At 40.9% G+C, this 23,266-nt stretch overlaps 4 protein-coding genes across 12 annotated transcripts in view; 1 reads left to right on the top strand and 3 right to left on the bottom strand.

The window, feature by feature from the left end:
* The window catches only part of tns1b (tensin 1b), a 158,518-nt gene extending 157,265 nt beyond the window's left edge, over positions 1-1,253 (bottom strand). For 7 of the 8 annotated variants that reach the window (XM_035676528.1, XM_035676533.1, XM_035676534.1 and 4 more), the window contains exon 1: positions 917-1,253. In XM_035676528.1, coding sequence (XP_035532421.1) covers positions 917-1,021 — 105 coding nt within the window. In that variant the 5' untranslated portion in view covers positions 1,022-1,253. The remainder of the gene's footprint in view (positions 1-916) is intronic. The other variant, XM_035676535.1, reaches the window with a different exon arrangement.
* Positions 1,254-2,914: 1,661 nt separating this feature from the next.
* Positions 2,915-9,514, bottom strand: LOC118338748 (sterol 26-hydroxylase, mitochondrial). Its single transcript, XM_035676059.1, has 9 exons — positions 9,244-9,514; positions 8,512-8,693; positions 6,841-7,040; positions 6,288-6,485; positions 5,446-5,609; positions 5,093-5,259; positions 4,845-4,926; positions 4,422-4,622; positions 2,915-3,589 (listed from the first exon to the last, which is right to left on the bottom strand). Exons 1-9 carry the CDS (start codon positions 9,481-9,483, stop codon positions 3,458-3,460), a joined length of 1,566 nt encoding a protein of 521 aa, XP_035531952.1. The 5' UTR covers positions 9,484-9,514; the 3' UTR covers positions 2,915-3,457.
* Positions 9,515-10,591: 1,077 nt separating this feature from the next.
* Positions 10,592-15,786, bottom strand: LOC118338937 (mitochondrial chaperone BCS1). 2 transcript variants are annotated; one of them, XM_035676406.1, is made up of 8 exons: positions 15,650-15,786; positions 13,351-13,536; positions 13,044-13,183; positions 12,753-12,947; positions 12,022-12,085; positions 11,732-11,904; positions 11,438-11,555; positions 10,592-10,918 (listed from the first exon to the last, which is right to left on the bottom strand). In XM_035676406.1, exons 2-8 carry the CDS (start codon positions 13,527-13,529, stop codon positions 10,666-10,668), a joined length of 1,122 nt encoding a protein of 373 aa, XP_035532299.1. In that variant the 5' UTR covers positions 13,530-13,536; positions 15,650-15,786; the 3' UTR covers positions 10,592-10,665. The 2 variants fall into 2 exon arrangements, with proteins under 2 accessions (XP_035532299.1, XP_035532298.1); XM_035676405.1 differs by lacking the exon at positions 15,650-15,786 and having other exon boundaries at positions 13,351-14,165.
* On the top strand, positions 15,039-23,214 carry znf142 (zinc finger protein 142). The gene is made up of 7 exons (XM_035676403.1): positions 15,039-16,061; positions 16,236-16,457; positions 16,865-17,683; positions 17,824-18,001; positions 18,734-21,698; positions 22,248-22,353; positions 22,538-23,214. The coding sequence occupies exons 1-7, from the start codon at positions 15,584-15,586 to the stop codon at positions 23,065-23,067; spliced, it is 5,298 nt and encodes a 1,765-aa protein (XP_035532296.1). The 5' UTR covers positions 15,039-15,583; the 3' UTR covers positions 23,068-23,214.
* Positions 23,215-23,266: the final 52 nt, after the last annotated feature.

Here is a 23,266-nt window from a genome sequence, read left to right as displayed (position 1 = left end):
AACGTTGGCAATGGAAAAGCATTAATCTCACACTGTCAGTTTATTTTAAACAGCCATTGATGCCATATTAACTGTTTATTGGGAAGCAAGGCATGTTTCCTTCATGACAAACTCACCTACATCTACATAGCTTGAAACAACATATCAAACATGTGAAATTAACACTGAAGGGTATGGATTTATATGGTTAAACACAGGCCAAGTGCAGAGCGTCTGCTGTGTGAAGTGAGGTTTTGGGTCAGACAGAGGGGTGGGGGGTGGGGGGGATCAGTGCAGGTCACAGGTCACTGTCCACAGGGCAGAAATTAAATCCTCAGGCTGCAAAGCATTATCACAATTTAACAATTTATACAAATGTAACTAACCAACTAACCAGCAGAGACACACCAGCAGAGGGCAAGAGAGAAAAACGGTCAATTGTTATTTGCATTACATCAATACAGGCTACTCATGATCCCTGTGCCTGTTGTCATGGAGTGTCAGCATGACTGAACTTGGACTTTTCAGAGTTGCCCCTGGCAGTCAGTATAGTGAAGGGTTTACCTCATTCACTCACAGGAGCAGTTTGTTTGAATGCCTGATGTCAGAGCAGGTATTAGTCTCACAATCCACCTGGATTGATGGCTGTGTGCAAGCTGTTTCTTATGAAACAACCACTTGCTATATTTTAGTTTACCATGTAGGAAACATGCTTATTATTGCTGCAGATTGTCTGTATAGAGGGCTGAGTAGACTTTATGTTAGTTAGTTAAGTGGAATCCAAGGTCGACCATTCTTATCTGAAGCCAAGTCCGACATAAAGATAGTCACTTAGGCTATCAATCATACATTATGTGTACAGTGGAAACACTCCATAGTGCCAGCTCTGGTTTTGACGCCCACTCTTGTCTGCACACATTTAATTACCACTTCTTACCTTTTTCAGGCTCTCTTTCTGCGTCTTCTGTTCCTCCTCATGTTGGTAAACGGGCATTTGCAGAAAGTCTTCTTCACAGCAAATGAAGCTCACAGTGCATCCCATCCGAGCGAAGCCAGAGCGCACACTTCCAAATCAAACCCATCCAAAGCGTCACCGCTCGGCTCCCTTTCCTTCGCGCCTCCGCTGCGGCGGTGCGCTCACTGGGACTGTATTCCGCTCACACAGGCGACAAATGTGCGCAGTCCGGCTGGCATCACTGCGCTGTCAGCCGAGCGTTACAAATGAGCCTTTACAAGAAGTTTTCAGTGAGTTTCCCGCCCTTGTTTCCAAGCCACACAGAGGTGAGGTGACTTCCCACTGCAGACACACTGAGGAGGACAAACAGGTAGCCTGCAGGCTGCAGTATAGAAAGTGTAGCCCTCTCTCTCCCCCTCCCTCTCCCTCTCTCTCTCACACACCTTTATATTTGTGTTTTCACGTGGTTTTGTGATTGGTGGTTCAAGCTGTCACTCAGATCTGGAAGGGGACTGATTGATTAATAGCTTCCACCTGTGCAAACATTTTAACCTCGCAGCTAGAACAGAATCTGCCCACACACTCGGATTTTTATTTATTTGGTCCCTGGACAGTTTAAAAGAAGGGAACTATTTTATCTCCTGTGTTTTGGCATCAGTTGGTGTCCACCACGTGGGGCCTGAGAGTCCACATGTGGCCCCTGGGCTCATAAATGACCTCCAGTCCCAGCTGATTCACCAAATCACCGCGCTGGGATCAGTGGTTGCACTGTGCAGGAATCCCACGGAGTCCGGATGGCCATGGTCAAGTTCAAGGGCTTTTTCTTTATATGCAGTTATGCTGCCCCCTGCTGGCTGATTGGAAGAATAGTAGCCAAATGCAATTATTTTTCTAAAGGCACACTTTTTATATTTAAATAATTTCTTTTTAACCGTTTTGTGTTGGTATTGCATGTTGTTAGCAGGTGGGAATTGAGAGAGAGAGAGAGAGAGCCCCTTTTCCTATATGTTAACACATATAAAGACACTTTTATATAATCCACATAACTCTCATTATTCAAATTCAGCTTTATTGGCTAATTATATGTTCGCATACAAAGAATTTGCTCTCAATGTTACACACAGTTCCTCTAAAAGTAGACATACAACAAACAAAGAGGACATCACTGAACAAATATAGGTAAAAATAAACATAGATGTATTATCTATTTTTGTTTACTTTTATTATCTATTATAAAAATAGGTGAATATATAAATATTATCAAAAAGTAACAAACATAAACTGTCTATAATAAAAAAAATGTTTCTGTAAATTGTACAAAATAATAATAATACAAATAATCCAAAGGAATAAATGTTGAATGAATATGCATAAAGTGGGTGAAGAAATAAATGAAAAACAGAAAAGGCCAAGACACAGGCTGCCATCTTGGTAGAAATTATTATTATTTAAATTATAATATTATTGTTAAATCTCAGTATGAAATACTGTTGCAACATTGCCTGATGAGTCTGTAGTCTTAAATGTATTCAGGACTAATACAGATAGAAATAAAGAGGAAGATGTTGCCATATAACATATATAGAAGGACCAGAATGGATCAGAGCCATTATAGTAATTAAGAACTGTCAGTTATGTTATTACGTGTTTTAGTGGTGATTCGTGGTGTGTATCCCTTCTTCACGTGGGTCATTGTATGCATGACACTGGCATGTTTGCCTACAAGAGGGTGTTATCAGTCACCTTTAAAATGTCAGCCTCCGCCTCATTGACTTTCAGAGTAGAGAATGAATAATGTAGAACACACAAAAGAAAGGCCAGACGTACAAGTGGATTCAGTTTCTAATAAACAACATTCCTTTAGCTGTTCCTCTTTTGTTTAACACACACTTCTCCTTTATATCACTGGACAAAATCCATTTATGTGTTCATATACACAGAAATAATGGACATTGCTCTTCAAATGTATCATATGCCTGATTTATTTCAGTGCAGCAATGTACGTTTCAGCAATGAATACAAGATACAAGGCTTTATTGCGCTATACAAGGTGAAAGGTAATCAGATGATACACTTTATTTGCTATGAAAGGAATGAAAATGAGGCTGGAGTTTATCCACTTTCAGTTCACACACACAATGAAAACATAATTCAGATGCTTTAAATAGATTCTTGCCTCCATTTGTAAAAAGTGCCGTGAATAATTATCACGCCACAAAATGCATTGCCAACTTTAGATGAGCCAGGTACAAGTAAGAAACACCAAAATACTGATTATAAAGTATTATTTAACTCTTTATTCCAAGTATGGAGCCTGAAGCCTGAGAGCATGACACTTCGCTACACAACAACAGGAAGGAAATTTCATAAAAAGTTTCCAAGAAATCCATATCACCACATTATTACTGTTTTCACATTTCTTATCCCATTGTTTAAAAAAGCATGATGTTCATTCTTAGAAATATATACAAAAATGTTTTATTGACATGGAACATTTTAATTCGATCCTATATGCAAAGCAAATCAAGCTGCACTGTCCCCTCCTCTGTCCACAAAGTATAGGCTCAGTGGTTTGTCTGGTATCAGAACAGTGCGGCAGATGCATTTCAGTTCTTCCATCGTCGGGTCTGGTTTGATTTCAAACTGCCTGATTAGCTGGAGGAAAAAAAAAAAGGTGTTGCCGAAGTCACTTTATTATTCAACCTGGCTGAATGAGGCCATGGCCTCCAAGTTTTTGCATTAATTACACAGAAACTTGGATGGATCATTTTTGACTCATTGCTTTGGGTTATTTTGTCTTTCAGCATTGTGAAGCTAATTAGGGTGCTTCTCAGATCCAGGACAGCAAACTGTTTGCACAATTAAAAGGCTGCAAATCATTAATTTCCCCCCTACATACTGGAACATCTTGTAGCTAGATATTTTTCACAGCAGTTTGTGCTTGTGGAGTTAAAGTTGTCAGGTAGCCATAAACACAATATATAATGCTCTGTGTCTGCAACTGTTTGCTATATATGCAATAACAATAACAACTTTATGTTGTGGTTATGAATCATGGTTTTCTGCTTGTTCCGATGCCCACATGTGGCCAAAAAACAGTTAATGCAGCTTTAAAAGTATTCTAATCGTGAAATCACCTGGTGTATGATCTGCACACACAGTAGCCATGTTTTCATCCAAATATAATTACACTCAGTATACTCTTTTGAGTTTTTCTGGTAGTCAATTCCAAAAATATGCCCTTTAAAGCTTATTTTCACAATCAACTTGTGTTAAATGTTATGGAATTATATTACTACTACCAAGTTTTAGGGGATTTAATAGGAATATCCTTAGGCTGTGCAAAGAATAATTGACCAAATAATAATAAAGAATATATATAATAATTAAAAAATACAATTATGTATCCAACCAACATCTGTGCCTGATTTCAAAGCAGTGTTTCACTGTTTTTTGATGGCATCAAGCTTTCCCACTTGTCACTTACCCGAAACAGAACCAAATACATCTCAAGCTCAGCAATCCTGCGACCGACACATCCTCTCACTCCGAAGCCAAACGAGAGGGTGCCAAAGGCGTTTGGCCTCTCACGGCCGTCCCGGAGCCACCTCTCCGGCATAAACGTGTACGGCTCTGGGAATGTGTCCTCATCATGACTGATGGCATATTGAGAAAACCTGAAAGAGGTCTGGAGAAACAGCAGTCAAGAGATAAAACACTGAAACTCTGATCAAATGAAGGAAAGCCTAAGCTCATGTATGTGCTAAAATTTGTGTTATGGTTCGAGAAGTAATACTTTAAACTTCTTCTACTAAACATAGGTTTCTCTTTGCAATATAATGAAGTTATAATACAATTATGAACAAAAAAAGTATAAAACGTCTAATAATGGTTCAAAAAGCAGACCCACATTCTTTGAAAATTGATATCCACCAATTGTAACATCCTTGTCTGCAATCACTCTGGCGTTCAGAGGAACCACTGGGTACATCCTGCAAAACAAGAACGAATCATTTCATTTGGTGTGGTTTGAGCTGGTTGTTGTTGCTAACTGGTGCAAGAGAAGATATAAGAGTACAAACAGACAATGTGCGAAATATTATGATACAGAGAGTGGACCCTTGAATCTAGATCACCTTCTCTGTATCATGTTTGTACCTCATTGATTCCTTGACAACCGCCCTTAAATACGGCATCTGTGTGACTTCCGCAGCAGTGGGTATCCGGTCTGCCGGTACCAATGTGGACACCTCTTTATAAAGTATGTCCTGATTTTGAGGGTGCATGGAGAGCAGGTGCAAAGTCCATGTGAGGGTATTGGAGGTCTTGACAAAAACAAAAAGGTGATTAAGTAAACAGGCACAGAGATACACACCTCTACAAATATATAACTCACGTATATGCAGAAGAATAATGAGGGATTTAAATAGCAGCCTTAAAACCTGGCTTGAGTCTGCAGGCGATCATGACAAAATAATTCTGTAGAGATTGGTGCAGAGAATCACATTTACCGTATCCACTCCAGCTAATAGAAGCTCAGCGATGCTGCCATACACATCTTTAGTGCTCATCTGAGTGTTTGAGAGGAGGTATGTTAGGTATTCGCCCTCCACTTCCTGGTTGTTGTCCAAACGCCGCTGAATGACCTCCATCTTCTGGTCAATCGACTTTTTAGCTGAAATAAATGCAGAAACGGAAGTGAAGATCACTCTCATCATCAAATAAAACAACAATTTATACCTCATTTTAAAGTTAAAATATAAGGTAATTAGTATGATACTTTTCTTGTCAATGATTGACACCACTCTCATGTCTATACACTAAAACTGCAGCTACAACCCAAGACCGGAAACAGCTCAGAAAGGTGACAAAGTTCACTAAAGCTCACTAATTAACACATTATATTTTCTTTTATGTCTACAAAAGCCAAAGTGTAAAAACAACTCGTGGTTTAACCAGGGGATCGGTGTGGGTAAGCTAACCATCTGATGGCCGTAGCTTCATATCAACATATTTCCCAAAATGTTTAACTAAAGAGGGCATGATGCTGATACTGGTAATGATCCTGATATGAAACAATACACCTTTTTCAGTTAGAAGAACTCAATTGTGCATAATGTCCACAATTTAGTCACACAGAATTTCACAGTACACTTTGACTTTGCTTACTGAAGCGCTATGCTACTGTTGTTTCTGTCATCATTACTCATAAATGTGGAGCAACAGAATAGTGGGAGTAGATTGTTGAAGTTGTAATCTTAGCACTAATGCTAGCAGCAGATCCACAAGAAAGACACTCACATCACTACAACACACTTCAGCTGGGACTCAACTTCTCTCCTTCACAACTCACCAAGGTTGAAGATGCCATCCCAGCCTGCAATGTAGCGCCCCCAGTAGGGCAGTAGACTGCGGCTCCACTTGGGCGTCAACATCACAATCATGTCATTGGAGAACATCTTGGCTATGGCGTTGATGAAGTCCTGCGTGCCTGCAGGGATTTCCTTTTCCAGACACCCAAGCCTTTTCTCAAACAGTATGGAGGCAATAGCTGAGAGGCGAAGGTTAAGAATTAGGATAAGAAAAAGAAATGATTTGATCTGCAAAATTATTATCCCATAGTTTTAGTTGAAAAAAGTTGAAAAGTTACAGAAAAAAAGCATAAAAGGCAACCATATGATTTAAATTTTAATTATTGATTCATCAAGGCCAGAAAACAAAAAGCTTTATTTTGATTTAGTATGATTTTACCATGATTGGTCAATACTATTTGGACTACAAACAACACTTCCGATACCAAAATCTTGTCCTTTGCCTACATATTTTCCATTCATATGCAGACATCTGTTTCAAGATTATGCACATTGCAGTTGATTTTGCACTGAGCGCCACCATGTTCGACGTACCCTCTAGTGCGAAACAATAGAGCTCATTGGCTATATTGGTCACCAGATCTCCTGTGGGGCTGCACTGACGCAGGTAGCACATCTTCTTCATGAAGTCTGTAACAGTGTCATTGAGAACATCACCATACTGTGCAGAATCCTTTGGATGCAACATGCGCTTGTTCAGCACCACCCTGAGGTCGTACCACCTCTCTCCATTCCTGGGAACAGAAATGGACTCGCAATGAGAAACAAAAACAAAGCTGACACATCTTTTTTCATGCTTTCCAAAAGGTTTCCAAATGTGAGCTTTGTATTTGTCCCTGTGTTTATGACATCAATACCAAAACTGACGTTTAGTTAAAATAAAAAGTAGACACCAGAGATTAGTTGTATTTACTGTAGGATTAACTAAGACCTTACATTGGGAATATCGTCCGTATCGTGTAGGATTTAGTGGCATCTAGGGGTGAAGTTGCAGATTTGCAACTAACTGAACATCATTCGCGTCAGGCCCCATCTACAGCCAGTGTTTGCTTTGGCCTTTCTGAGCTATTGTAGAAACATGGTGGTTCAACATGGCGGACTACTTGAAAGGCGACGTGTGGGTCTGTATAAAAATGGCTCATTCTTAAGTAACAAAAAGTGTTGTTTGTTTCTCTATTTTGTTTTCTTGAACCTTGTCTGCCTTATGGACTTTTGTGCCGACTCCCTGTCTGATTTGTTTGCTTGTTTAGGCTGCATGCTCTGGTTAAGACTTTGCGTGCCTGACTAATCCATAAGCCTTTTTGTACTGAGACGCCTCCTAGTCTGCACTTAGGGACAACCGATGGTGGTTTTCATTAATTTGACTATTTACACCTTTTGCTTTTACCACTGTGACATATTAAAATGTCTCGCATGCAAAATGTCTACTTTTACTTATTATATGTTTATGAATTCTGTACAAGAATGAAAGGTAGCACATGGCTTCTTCTGAATAGAGGGAATAGTGGTATCTCCAACTACAGAGACTATGTGTGGACACTAGCAACGAGAATGTTTCAGTAGCTTATGATCAACTAAACTAACTGTCTGCTGGCTGTAGCTTCATATCATACAGACATGACAGTGGTATCAATCTTTTCCTCTAAGAAAGCAAACAAGTGTTATTTCCCAATGAAAATTACATTCCATTTCTGCCAATAGATCCTCCAAAATGTTACACACAGGACCTTTAAAGGGATATTAGCTATAATGGGCTATATAGTAGCTGTAGCTCTGTGTTCTTCTTTAAAATAACTTCTCATGATCTCAATCCTTTAATTGAAAATATTTTGTCACACAACTGATCCCAAGTTTTGTAATGAACTTTGTTGCTTTTTTTACACATATTTGGAACAATCTCTCTAAGAATCCTGAAATTTCTTTTGACTTATCAACTATCATATTCACCATTTCAAGCCCAGCTGATTTATCAGTCAGGCTGATTCTTTGCTAAACTGAGTTGACTTCAGATGCCTATTTTAATTAAAATATGTTAAATGCATTTCCCAGTAAGCAAAGACTGCTGAGGATTTAAACAACAGCCCAGCTCACAATCAATCCATCCCCCTCACATGACATGACTTAGCCCTGGAAATAAAGTATTACAAGTGGGACAGTGGTCACAGGGAAATGGGAATGAATATGCACATCATACAGTCTTCTTACTCTGTGAAAGGCCCATAACCAAATCCTCTTAAGTTGCGGTACTCTTGCCACAGGGACATGTCTCCTCGGGAAGGGAACTTTTCATCATTCCTCATGACTTCCTCCAGCAGCTTTGGAGTGTTTATGCACACTGACTTCGTTGAATCTACGTACATGGGACCATATTTCTGTTTCTCATAGATCTGATGGTGGGAAAAGTGAATGGAAAACAGAGTTAACAGAGAAACCTGTGTGTAAGCAGTTTCATAACGCATGAGATAAGAAGAATAAATATAACAACTTTATCTGCTGTTCCATAGAAGCCTGTAACATGTTAGAAACAACAAAGTTGTCAAATATACTGTGTTGTGCAATACAACAATATATACATTCCACATTTATAAAGCAAGTGACAGCATACCTGAAGGCTGTTCACCTCACAGAACGTGATCCTACAGAGAGGGCAAACTATCCTCTCCTCTATGCGGGTCAGCTGAGACTAGCTGTTGTTTGCAGCGGTTGATAAGGCAACCAGCCTGACATTTTCTATTATGCATTGTCTCACTCCTAACACATCCTACTCCCTCCAACAAATTATCAAAATTGTCAGCAGGTCAACTCAGCAACCACAGCAACCACAGCAAAGTTATATCAGGGATTTTTGTATCATATAGAAAGCATGCAACTGATTAAAACAACCATGCATCACTGTGGCTTAGACCTCCTGATCGTCACCTAGAGACAATGGCATACCTGTAGCTCATGTATACGTTTGTAGTAACCCTGAAAAAACAGTCTGTACATCAGCTCCAAGAAGCCGGCACGTGGGAGGTCCTCTACTGTCCGAAGCTTGTCCTGCAAGGTAGAGAGGGACCCCGGGGCAGAGGAGGTGCTTTCCACCCCCCTGGAGCAGACCTGGACCACAGCCACAGGGCACGGCAGCAGCCAGCTCCCATTCCTCCAAGCCACAGTCCGGGACAGCCATGCAGCCATGACGAGAGCAGACTAGCAAATACACAGGAGTCCTGTTGCATCTGAGAGACCAGCAGCAACAGGGAGGAGCCATCTTCATTAACTAGCACAAGGGTCAACCAGGCTCCAAGGGCCATTCCAACCTTACATATCTGTGGTGCATAATAACATTTCTGAAACTCCACTTTTACTGCGCTGGCAAGTAGAAAAACACTGTAATTCTGAGTAATAGTTCACTACTAAAATGTATGGTAAACATATTCTTGTGATTGTACTTACATAAAAGGATACCAACAAAAAAAACCACTAAATAACAAGTTAATGTTCCTGAAAACAAGATTTTGTAGAGAATATACAAATATGTGATCCACGATGACATGTACATTAGGTCAAGTATCAGATATTATAATCTTGAGAATAAGCTAAAACTAAAGATTCAGTTACACAATAACTTGCACTTACACTATAAGTCTCAAACTCTCAGAGATTGCACATTGCACAAATAATGTTAAAACTATTTTCTTTGGCTTTATCTTGATTATATAATAAAATAAAATAGATAACTTTTGTTCTGGGTATGTACTTCTTGGAAAGCACTTAGTTGTTTCTTCATTGTATTTTGGCCTGTGTTCTTTGGTGGGGAGGGAGAAAAGCCTACATTTTTTAAAGAACATTTACATGCTTGCTGTTGAAATTTTGGAGTTGAAACTAATAGGTGAAATACTAAAACAGTTCAAATGGAAGTGAAAAAGGTTTCTGATGAAGCACTGAATGAAGTTGAAATGTTGAAGAGGAAGAGACACAAGCAGTGGATGTACTAAATGAAGGTTAACTGAGCTGTCAAGTGTGATAGATACAAGCAGATGTAAGATAATGTGAGATGGCGATTATGTTGCTGTTGTCATGTTAGTCTGTGTATTAATATAAACTTAATATTAAATTAAATTAATGAACTTATAGTAGAACCTTCATTCTGAATCATGGTCTGCTGGATGCAGGTTGCACATGAGAAAAGATTTGCTTTGCATTCTGTGTTTTCAAAACCCTTTTGCTTCAGTCCCTTGCTCAAGGGCACTCTGTGATAGTCCAAGATGGTAAGATGGAATGTACTGAACAGAAAAGTATTTATTTTATTGATCAATAAAAAATATTTACTAATGTTTCTCATGTTTCTCTTTATTCAGTAATCAGTCTTCAGTCCTGTCATTCTTGTATTTGCGCAACATTGTCTATAGATCCTGCAGGGTCCATTTTGTGCAGCAGAAAGTGTCCTTGCACCTGGGCAGGACTGATCTCAGAGCGGGCTGCTAACGCACGCTCTGCAAAGCGCTCTCCTTCAGAGGCAGGCTCGTCTGGGTAGAACCGCCGGAACATCTGCGTAAGTTGCCAGTGAGTGCAGTGACCAATGTAGTGCTTCACGTCAACACGGCCAGGTCGGATCAGTGCTGCGTCTAACCTGCGTGCAGAGATTACAAGCAACACGGACAGTTAATGTCACAGAAAATACTAAATGTGTGTAAAACTTACCTGTGAAATGTCAAAGAACACATTTGGGTAGCTCTGATAAAAAGGAATGTCCATTTTAAAATGTATTAATGGAACTGAGTAATTGGAGTTTAAATTATAGTTTACTCTTAATTATAGAGTAATATATTTAGTCTCTCTTTTTAAACTCTTTTTGGACTCTACCAACTCCTGAGAAAAATATCTCTCTCTTTAGTATTTAATGATATCATTTACGAAGGTGGACAAGATTGGTAGAACTGACCTAGGAGCAGCGTTGTAAAAAAGACCAAATAGAGCGGGTTGCTTCAATGTGATAATGTTAAAAGGTCTTTGTGGATGTCCTGACTTTTCTTAAACATCAGAGTCACTGATTTTTGCTCTGTTGTATGTTTATTATGGCTGATGTTTTTTACTTTTTCTTTTTTGGCTGTGCAATATAAAAAATAAAACAATTCTCTTACAACAATACCTGTCAATGAAGTTGGTCGTCATAAAAACAATTCTGGCCTCAGATGAAGCCACTCCGTCCAGAGAATTCAGCAGGCCACTAAAAGTCAGTCTTCCCATTCCCTGGTAGGCCAGAGGGTCTGAGAGGCAAAGGCAACAGGAATTTAAAAGTCACCCTCAAAACAGAATCAAATACAAAGACAGAGTCTGTCTGAGTAGTCACAGCTTCACAAAATATCCCCTCTTATAAACCCCAAAATATAAGCTGATACATAAATGAAAATCTTAGGAGTGAATGTAAATAGGTGCTACTTACTCTCTGTGGGAAGCAGGTCTCGGCTGACAAAGGCTGCATCTACATCCTCCAACAGTATGATGCTTTGCTGCGGCGCCACGCTCAGCAGGTGGTTCAGACGGTCATCTGAAAGGGTGCGGTCACTCAGACTCATCAGACAGATGCTGTAGCCCAGCTCGCCCGCCAGTGCCGTGCTGAAATATAATGATTTACAAAGACGTAGATGAAATTGTACATAAGTACTTGACATACAGTCTGTCTTTTACTCACATGGGTAAAGCCGAAGGGTAAGAAATCCAAAGCACACTCACATAAAGCTGCTTTTTCCACATCCCGGCGGACCATAGAGCAGATATCCTCTTCTGTAGGGGATGCCTTCATAGACATAACAAACATTAATTAAGGCATTAACATAGTCATACAGATGATAATCACAGGAAAGTCTACCATATTTTGCTTTTTAAAGCAGGCAAAAGTTATTTATTAGGAACATTCCTGCTGTTTTGCATACTTCAAATCACATATGCTACCATTTTCCAAGCATACTACCTCCATTCCAGGCATACCAGGCAGTAATTCATTTCTATGGTTTTGTTTCTGTTAAAGGTACGCTCTTGACCCCTGGTACTGTAAGAGTGAGCAGGAACTGCTTTGAAAGTTAACTACAGGTCTGCTACAACTCTCTTTTTTAAATCAACATCTTACCCTCTTTTAGAGTGTTCCATTTAACTATTAACTACCATTTTAATATTGTCACATGTTGCTTTTACATTGTGTCTTAATGCCTTTTATGTCTTATGTGAAGCACTTTGAATAAACTCTGCGTGCCTTGATGCATCCAAGAGCACGTGGGGAACTGCACTTGCACAAGATTGCAAAACGTTTGGGCAACTGCCTCTCTCATGCACCAACAAGAAAGACATTTCATAACAAACACCTCACATCGATAACTGTCAGGATATAAAAACGTGAAATATATAACCAGGTAATAAATAAACTCAAAGACAGCTTCCACAGAAACTGGATGAGTAAGTTATTCTACCTCTGTCTGTGTACCACTTGGGGTTTCCAATGAACTCCTTCACATCATCTACGATCCTTTCACCCACGCCCGACTCCAGGACCACGGAGCTGAGGGGTCTGCGCCGCCGTGGAAACCCAAAGGGCCTCCACTCTCCACCCATGGCTGTGTACATCACAGTACGTCCCTCTTCCTGCTTCAGGGCCAATTCTCTTGCTGAAAAACAGGATTGACAACTGCACTCAAATGACCTCTGAATGGTAAAGAGATGCAACACAAAGGCAAGGCAATATTTGTGCGTCAAACCTTTACCTTCTTGTAAGATATTAAAGAATATTTGTCTGTCTCTGCCTAAAGCAGTGAAGGTTACAGACTCCCACGGGGTTCCTGTGTTCAGATCCAACATCTGCTTCTCTCTGGTCCTCTCCACCCTGATCCACTTCCTCCCATACCTGCAGACCACAACGAATGACAGAGTCAGACGTTGTACTGTTGACAGAGCAGATTAATAAATGGAAGTATTATCCGTGTACAGCTTTAAAAAAGGGGCTCATGAGTTTGTTAACGTTTTGGTAAGATGCAGAATTAAGTTTAAATCTATTTAGAGAACTCCTCTGACCAGATGATGTGGTTCCCAGGGCTTGGGTGGAAGTCAAACTGCGTGTGGACCCGTCCACTCTCATGTGCCAGGTAGGAGGTCTCCACGCTCAGGTGCTGGGTGTGCTTGGCGTGCTTGGTGATCCAGCTCAGCAGCCAGTGGTAGCTCTTATCCCTGCTGGGGACCTCCAGAGTGATCATGTAGTTCCTGCGGAAGAAGATCATTCCCACCTGGGCACCTTTCCTGGCCACTGCCAACGCCGTGCCAACCCCAACGAGTCCAAACCCGGCCCCAAAGTAAGGGTTGTCCTTCAGGCCGTCCAGAAAGTCTGACAGGGGCATGTTGCTGATATCTGCACAGCCCCAGTCACACTAATATATACACACTATATAGTTGTCCTAACACTTCTTAGGAGAACAGACCTACAAAGTGAAACCTCATTTAATCTATGTGACAGTCCAGACTCTATACTGATATCCAGTCAGTATAAAAACCTCATTCAACCCTTATATATAACATTATATATATATACTGTCAATGCTTCCAACCTGGGAGTCCTGCAATAAAATAACAGCTACTTTCTAATGAAACATCCGGTCATATTAAATCATTTGCTTATAAATCCCACCGACTTGCCTTCTTTGTCTTCATCTCACGCTGCTATCTTGGAGACTTTTATAGACAATACCTTTATAAATGCCACTGTTGAGCCAACTAAAACCCACATGCGTACATTATTTGGATATACTGGAAGCGACCTCTGTTACACGTCCTGCGTTTCACAAATATCATTCCGACTGCCCGCAAAACACATTCGTTCCCCCTCCCCTATTAATGTTGCCTTAACATCATTTTGCTCGCAAGATAAGACAAGAACTAACAAATATACATGTTTTGGTGGTTAGTGTAGTTTTACTGTAGACAATACGGAGCGAAGCGGGGACATGAACCAATGGCAGGAACTCAGAGTCGGAACAGTTTGCGAGCAAAATGACAAGAGGCTAACGTTAGCTCGGCTAGCGGTAGCGACGATGTTAGCGTATTGATATCCCACTAGTTTATATTATCATTAAAAAAAGTAAGTTAAATTACAGCTACTGCCACTTTAGTATGATTTAAAACAACTCTCTAACTAAAAGCAGTAAAGGCGGATCCTACGAGCTGGATGCTGTTAAACTAATAACTGTTGGTTTTGTGTGTTTCAGATAGAATGGACCACGGAAACCCAGGCAGTAGGTTGAATTTATGTTTGTACTGTAATGCACCACCGTGTTTATAGCTACAACCATGTATGTAAAACGTTATATATGTATATAATTATACATATTAGTCGTTATTACATTATTACTACTATTTCTTAAGATCTTCTCACAATGCATTTACAACTTGGGCTGCTTTATTTTGCACATTTTTGATAAAGGTGGAATCAAAACAGCATTATAATGAAGCACTGTACTGCTGCAGAGATGATCTGGTCTACAAATCTTGTTCTCCAAATGTAAGATGTTTGTTTTTTATACAGTTCCCCCCAAAAAAATGTCACATTATCAACATTTTAAATGTTTTTTTCTTGGGGAAAATTAAAATTGTGATAGCAAACATGATCACTCCCAGTGACTGTGAATCGTATCAAACACATCTGTTAAAATAGTTGCAATATGCTTTTTTCTACTATATCGTGCAGCCCTATTTGCAAACCTCACAGCCGTGTTGTGTTTTTACTTTATTATGGAGCTGAAAAGATTTTTTGTGGTGCCCCGGATACACAACATACATACAATGATTCACAAAACAATGATAATAAAAAATATACTACCATCTATAGTTACAAAACATCACGGAGACACCAACCATCAGTTGCAACATATCAATAATAAGACATATGTTGGAGGAGTTGTGGTATCACTATTTAAAGCATTCAAAGACATCTTAATAATTTAACCAATCTTTGAATTTGCACAAAGACACTAGAGCATTCAACTATTCCAGGCTCAATAATCGCAAAACAATTTAAACTAATCTTTCCAGTTCAGTATTAAAAACATTAAAAACTAGTAATTAGAGCACTATATAAAGGTATTGGTTGGTGGTATATCTAACAACACACTAACACATGTGAACAATAGCTTATACAGTATAATGTATTGTGTACATGAATGATATTAAATTAATGCAAAACATGAGTTACAAATGCCGCTTTTAAGTCTGTCACATTGTAACTAAGTGCTGTACTGTTTATTTTTTTCCAGACACAATGGAGACACAGCAATGTGAAAAATGTGGACAGAGTTTCTCAGACAATGGCTTGTTTGTCTCTCACCCCTGTTCAGATAGGATGACGACTCCTTCCAGTCACAAACAGCTGGGGAACTACAAGTGTTCTCAGTGCAGTGAGGCTTTTTCCACACCGGCTATCCTGAAACGGCACTTTAAAACCATCCACAGTGGGCATGACGCTAAAGGCCCGTTCCCCTGCGCTGAGCACGGCTGCCAGTTCAGCAGCACAGAGCGTCAGGAATATCAAGCCCACTTGACGTCCACACATGGTCTCACTCTTATTCCTTGCACTCTCCAGTCGTGCAAAGCGTCATTCCTCAAACAGGGTGAGATGGAGAGACACTTGCGGGACCACATGCCCTTCGGCTGCTTTCAGTGTCAGTTCGTCACTCAAAATGAAAAAGGCCTGAGTGACCACCTCTTGGAGCACAACCATCCGCCAACTTGTGCTCAAGGTAAACAGACACTGCAAGGAGTTATGAGGACAAATGCAGAAATCTTGTTTGTCTTTGCACGGAATCTGTGCTCTGTTTTCAAAAAGAGCACAGGTATGATTTTGTTTTCCATAACTCTACTGCTCTGTCGCTGATCATAAGTAGATTTTACATAAAAATGTTGTCTGTTTATAGGGAACGAGACTGCAGCCACAGCTGTATGCGCTAATGAAAGCCACCAGCCTCGGGTGTCCGGCAGGCCAAAAAGAAAACTGATATCCAAGCCAGGTTATGCATCATCATTACCAGATGACAGGAATGAGGAACAGCCAGAGAGGCCCAAAGTTAAAAGAGTGAGGAAGGCAGTGAAAGGGGAGAAACCTTCAGCAGTGGACGCTGCACCACTGCCATCCAAAGGTATGCACACCATCTGCTTGGTAGATCTTACCGAGTAGTTATCAAGTTTAAATGTAACAAGAAAGCACAGAGAAGTGACAGAAAAAATAATAACCAATGTATAATAGTCAATGCAAAAGTAAACTTTTATCCGTAATGTCTTCACTCTGTGGGACAAGGTCCATTGAATTGGAAACAAATAATTTCAGATGATTTAATCATACAATCATTAACAAATATCTGTGAAGTATGTAAATAAGTAAGGGATGATTTGTTCAGTGCATCGACTAGAGGGTCATGTTGTATCAGACTACGACATGTCTACCAAATGATTTACCAAATATTTATCAAACATTTTAATGTGTCAGTGGAAAATATGCTTACTTTATCACAAACTTAAATTAATTTCAAATGTTCTTGGCCATCAGAGTACCTTGCAGAGGGATCAGAGCACATCTATCGCACCCACACCTGCCCCAAGTGTCGCCGCTGCTTCAAGATGCGCTCCCACCTGCAAGAGCACCTCCATTTACATTTTCCTGACCCCAGTCTCCAGTGTCCCACATGCAAGCGTTACTTCACCAGCAAGAGCAAGCTACGCACACATAGACTCCGTGAGGCAGGTGAAAAGGTTCACCGTTGCCAATTGTGTCAGTATTCTGCCGTGGAGCGGAACGCAATCCGCCGTCACCTTGTCAGCGTGCATGCCGAAGACGCAGAAGATGGCGTAAACAGCTATCCATGCCCCACTTGTGGTCAAAGCTTTCGCCAGAGCAAGTTGCTTAAGGCTCACATGAAGACGCACAACGTCCTGTCAGACAACAAGCCATTGGCCTGTTTTCCAGAGGGTTGTTCTTTCCAGAGTTCTTTGCGCAAAGAACTTCTTAGACACACTGCTGAAGTGCATGGCGTCAAGGCTTTAGAGTGTCGTCATCACGCCTGTGGTGCCGTCTTTCAAAGTGAGACGGACATGGAGGCTCATTATCGGACGCACCTTGCCTACCACTGCTCAAAGTGTGACTTCTCTTGCTCCAATAAGACAGTCTTCCTCCAGCACCAGCGCCATGGTCACCCAGGAAGTGACAAGCTTTGCTGTGACTTTTGCTCCTTTGTCACGTTTAACCCCGTAGAGTTTGAGCAGCACATTGGACATTTGCACGCCAACGAGAAGATCCATCACTGCTCTCAGTGCAACTACGTGACCTCACATAAACGTGGCTTGAAGCGACACATGCTGATGCACAGTGGTGAGAAGGGAATAAATATTTAATCTAATTTTCACCTTACAGCATCTTCTGTTTTTACATGTGTTGTTGGGGTAGCTCTTGTAAGAGCTACTGCTTTTGGTACGACATCTCCTGATTTAGTCTTTTTCTTTCTGTAATAGGTGAGAAGCCCCACAAGTGTAACCTGTGTGACTTCAGGTGTCGAGATGAATCCTACCTCTCTAAACATATGCTCACTCACTCAGACGACAAGAACTTTATGTGCGCTGAATGTGGATACGTCACAAAATGGAAACACTACCTGAATGTCCATATGAGGAAACATGCTGGAGACCTCAGGTACATACGTCAGTAGCTTCCTGTACAACCTGCTGGGTAGAGAGAATTATTTAAAAAAATTATGTGTTTGCTGCTGAGCACAGTGTACAAACTGTGACTTATTTACGTCACTCTGACTCTCCTGTTACTTTGTTTCCATCTGGGATCCCTCAAAAATACTTTAACTGTGCATTCACGCTAGCCTGCATATCTTGCGTTCCTTTGGGGCATTGGAAGTGCGTGCGTAACGCTACATATTGATCAAGATGCACGAGTGAGTTAGATAGTTAGTTAAGCACTATATCATAATGTGAAGTAATGCCGAAGATAACCCAGAACAAAGAACCAAAACAGTGATGGAAAGTTTTGAAGAGAAGCAAATCTACTGAATGATAGAGCCGCTGCCCCTTTTTCTGCCATGACCTCAACATTAGCAATAGAGAAGCCTCCTCAAGTGCCACCATAAAAATTTTTTAATTGGTTTCAGCATTTGCAAAAGTAGGTTCATCTACTCCAGTGGTTCCCAAACATTTTTTACCATAAAACAAATCTACTCTTTACTTCTAGGTTTATAAGCAGTTATATCCTTTGGTCGCTGAAAACACTGGTAATAATTTAGATAGTATGAAAGGAAATTTGCATTAAAGTGTGCAGACGTTATCTCTCTGCTCTGTATAGTGTGATCTGGAGAAGGGTGTGCAGTATTCTATATACTACTGTTGTTATGAATGAACTTCCTGTCTCCTCTCCTAGGTATCACTGTGATCAGTGCTCCTACCGCTGTCACCGCATGGACCAGCTAAATAGCCACAAATTACGACATCAGGCCAAATCACTCATGTGTGAGATCTGTGCTTATGCCTGCAAGCGCAAATATGAGCTTCGCAATCACATGTTGGCCAAACATTCTGAAGAGGACAAACAGCCATCGGTTTATAAGTGCAAATACTGCACATACACTACTTGCTACAGACAAGCCCTTCAAAACCATGAGAACTGCAAACATACCAAGCTGAAAGAGTTTCGGTGTGCCCTCTGCTTTTATTCCTCCTTCAGTAGCATCAGCCTCTTCCTGCACAAGAAGAAAGCTCATGGGTACGTACCAGGGGACAAAGCCTGGCTAGAGAACTATGCTGCAAAGGAAAAGGAGAAGAACTCAACTGAGTTCTTGCAGAACTTTTACAATAAGCCCTCAACAGATCATGAGCAGTCTGAACAATCAACTTCTGAAGGGCCTCCACCATCTCAAAGAGAACAATCTGATCTTCCTGGTTCAGCAGATCACAGTGCCAGCAAAGAAACTGTAACTGATTCACAAACTGTTGATTCTGTGGATGTTTTTGATGTTGTGTCTCAAGAAGTTGTCAATGAAGGTATTTCAGATAGTCCTCCACCTGCGAACAATCCTGAGGAGTACTGTACTCTTGTTTTAACGACACTGGCAACCACTGACTATCAGACCCCCTCTTTGCAAAATGAGGAAGAACATTGTGCAAATCAAACTTCAAGCTCACCCAATTTAACCTGTAATGCACCTGACATATCACAAGAGAAGGCAGACTTCTCCACATCTTCATCAGAGGAAGACAATGTAGCTATGGCAGATGCAGAATGTGAACAAAGTGACTTGGAGGACAACTGTGAGCCTCTGAATAATACAACTCAACCAGTTGAACCTGCAGAGTGTCTGCAGTCTCAAGCACCTGAGGGGGAGGATGATGATGGGACAATCAGTTCTACTTTTCCATCTGGGCAAAATCAGCCATTAGAATCTGAACTCCGTCTAAAAGCACTGAAGAAGCACGACAAGGACCAAGCAGAAGCCATGGTTTTGGAGGGACGGGTGCAGATGCTTGTGGTGCCAACTAAAGACGTTTTTCGATGTGACAAGTGTCCTTATGTAACCAGTAAGGAGACCACTTTGAAGTACCACTGCCAGGCTTTGTGCCATGGTAGGATAAAGGGACACAAGTGCCAGGCCTGTGGTGCACAGTTCAAACAGAAACGAGGCCTTGATAGCCACCTTGCAAAGAAGTGCCCAGCACTTCCGCGAAAAGCAAGAACATTTGTAGGAATTTCAAGTACATGTTTGGCTACAGAGGACAACTCTATTGTAGGTCAGGAAGGATCAAAACAGCTGGATAAGGGAACAAATCCCAATCAGACAGTGCCCCTATCTTCACAAAATAGGATTTGCACAGATTCAAATGATCAGGAATTTCATAATCAAGAAGCATATACATCTAATTTAACAAAATCTAAAGGCTTTGTTCATAATGCTTTTAAATCCAGTGAATCTGGACATCGGCAAAACAAAATTCAGACCAAAAAAGGAAAAAAGCAGTTATCTTTAAATACTAAACAAATGTTGGTTTCACTGCAGTCCCTTTACACAAAAAACGATGGGAAATTCAAATGCAAGCTGTGCAATTTTTCATCAGTCAAGCTTGCAACAGTTGAACGCCATCTCTCAACCTGCAGAAAAAGTTTAAGGAAAAACGAGGACCAGATAATTTCAGAAACAGATGATGAGTGCGGTAACAAGTCTGTCAAAGAAAAAGAGGACGTGGTGGAAGAGCGCAATGAAAGAACTGGGAAAGTTCCTCCTAAACATCAGATCTTCTCTTGTCTAAGCTGTGCATTTAAATGCAACCAGAAAAGGGCTTTAGACAGTCATGAAAAGAGAGGTTGTTTGAAGCCAAATGAAATCCAGTGCAGCACGTGCTCATTCGTAGCCAAATCTAAAATTTCTTTGACTCGTCACATCTTGTATGTCCATAACAAAAAAAAGTTTGGTGTTGCTAAACCTAAACTTTTGCATTGCCAGCACTGTACTTTCACCTGTAAACAAGAACGATGCATGGCCCAACATGTTGCGCTCAAGCACAAAGGTGCGCAACCTCACCATTGTCAATATTGTCCTTTTAGCACTACAAGGCGCTATCGCTTGGAAGAGCATGAGTCTCTTCACACAGGACTCGGCCGTCACAGCTGCGATATGTGCGACAAAACCTTTGGTGCTGTGACCAAATTGCGTCAGCATAAGATGCGCATCCACGACAAACAACCTACACACTTCTGCTCGCTCTGTGACTTCAGTGGCTACACGCTTGACGATGTAAGACGGCACAATCTCAGATGCCACACGGGGGAGTTGCACCATGCTTGCACTCATTGTGAGGCTCAGTTCAGTTCAGAAGTTGCACTAAGAAACCACTGTAAACGTGTGCACCAGCTCCAGGTGTGTTTCTCATGTAAGCAGTGTGACTTCACATGTAGCAGCGAGGTCACACTGAAGACCCACCAAGAGAGCAAGCACCCGCAGGTAAAGTGCACCACCTGTCAGGAGTCTTTCAGGACAAAGGAAAGCCTTGTGATTCATCAGAGAACCCACATGGCACATCAGTGTCACCTGTGCCCCTTTGCTACCAGAACAAGGCAGCTGTTAGCTCAGCACCTTGTGAATGAACACGAGGAGGGATCTCCAGAGGACAAGCTTCTCAAATGCACCTCCTGTCAGTTTGCTTGTCGGCATCAGCTGGTGTTAGAGCAGCACCTCCGTTCACACGGAGGCAAGCGTCTGTACAAATGCACAGACTGCGAGTATTCAACCCGGAACAAGCAGAAGATCACGTGGCACATCCGTATACACACTGGGGAGAAGCCTTACAGCTGTGAACAGTGCAGTTACACCTGTGCTGATCCGTCCAGGTTGAAGGTAAGCTCAGTTAGAGGATGAGTTTATTGTTTGTAAGATTAAAGTTAGTTAGTAGTGCTGTAGTGTTTCATATGAAATACAATACAATTGGTTCATTCTTTTCTTTACAGGAATCAGTACATGTCTTGGTCACAATTCTTTAATAACCAAAGGAAATGTATCAAACATTTTTATTTATTTATGTGTTTGTGTAAAAAAATTTAAATAACTGAAGTGTCATATCAACACATGGTTTTATGGTGATGTTATGTGCCTGAGACTCCAGGGAGTTACAGTCCTCAGCAAAGACATAGTACAACACATAGACCCCATAAAACAATATGTCATTTGTACACTTTTTGTACATATCAAATCAAAAGTTATAGTTATAGAAAGAGTTATTATACAGTTATATATATAGTTATAATAAAAGTTATAGACTCGTTACCTTATAATAATAAACAAAAGTAATTTATATAATCCATTTACTATAATATGACTGTTTCCAAAAATCAAGGAAAATGAAAATGATAGATGTTTATTTTTCTGTGATTTGTAATCCATTTTCAGCTTCACATGAGGGTTCACCAAGATGAAAAGAAGTACCTTTGTCCACAGTGTGGCTACAAATGCAAGTGGGCGACTCAGCTGAAGTACCACATGACCAAGCACACAGGTAAAAAGGCAACAATGTTGATTGTTATACTTTGTACTTTTTAAGATTAGATAACTATGATCATTATTAATGCTTAGTAAGTTAAGTTAAGTAAAGTTTAGTAACACATAATATCTTTTCTAACTTGTTTTTATAAGTGAGTTAACAAGTTAAGAGAAAAAAAACATGTCTTTGTCCTCTGCAGGGGACAAGCCGTATGCCTGTGATGAGTGTGACTACCGCACTAACAGAGCGGATGCTCTCCGTGCCCACCGGGACACGCAGCACTGTGACGTGCGCCCTTATGTCTGTGAGAAATGCGGCAAAGCCTTCAAGACTAGTTTTATACTGAAGACCCACCAGCGTCAACACAGTGACGATCGGCCATACACGTGCGGCCAATGCCACAAGGCCTTCCGGTGGCCGGCGGGTCTCAGACATCACTACCTCTCACACACCAACCAGCAACCTTTCTCCTGTCGCTACTGCTCCTACAGAGCCAAACAGAAGTTCCAGGTGGTCAAGCATTTGCAGAGGCATCATCCAGAGAAGTCCGTAGAGCAGGGCGTGGTGAGGGACTCTGAGGCCGTTAGCCTGACCCTGAAGGAGGCCTTGCAAGGGACACTTGATGAGAAAGCAAGAGAAGTGGAAGTGGAGGAAGGGGCGGCCGATGAAGTACAAGAAGTAGTTGAAGAGGTTGTGCAACAAGGGGAAGACAGTGAGACAATATGTTGAAGAGAGGGCACAATAGATGCAGTGGTCAGTTCAAGTGTAGATGGCTATCATTTCCAAAAGGAAGTTAAATCTGTTAATATTTATATTGGACCACTTGATTTTATTGTACTGTTGAGGCTAATAAAAACACATCGGTACATATTTAAAGGAAAAGGTGTTCTGTGCTCTGTGCAAGTGAAGTGAATAAATGAACTGGAAC

This window comes from Morone saxatilis, unplaced genomic scaffold, assembly GCF_004916995.1.
Source record: "Morone saxatilis isolate NCDOM2014 unplaced genomic scaffold, NCSU_SB_2.0 Contig5, whole genome shotgun sequence".
Lineage (NCBI taxonomy): Eukaryota > Metazoa > Chordata > Actinopteri > Moronidae > Morone > Morone saxatilis.
The sequence above is the reverse complement of the archived record's forward strand: the minus strand, read 5'-3'. Positions and strand labels throughout refer to the sequence as shown.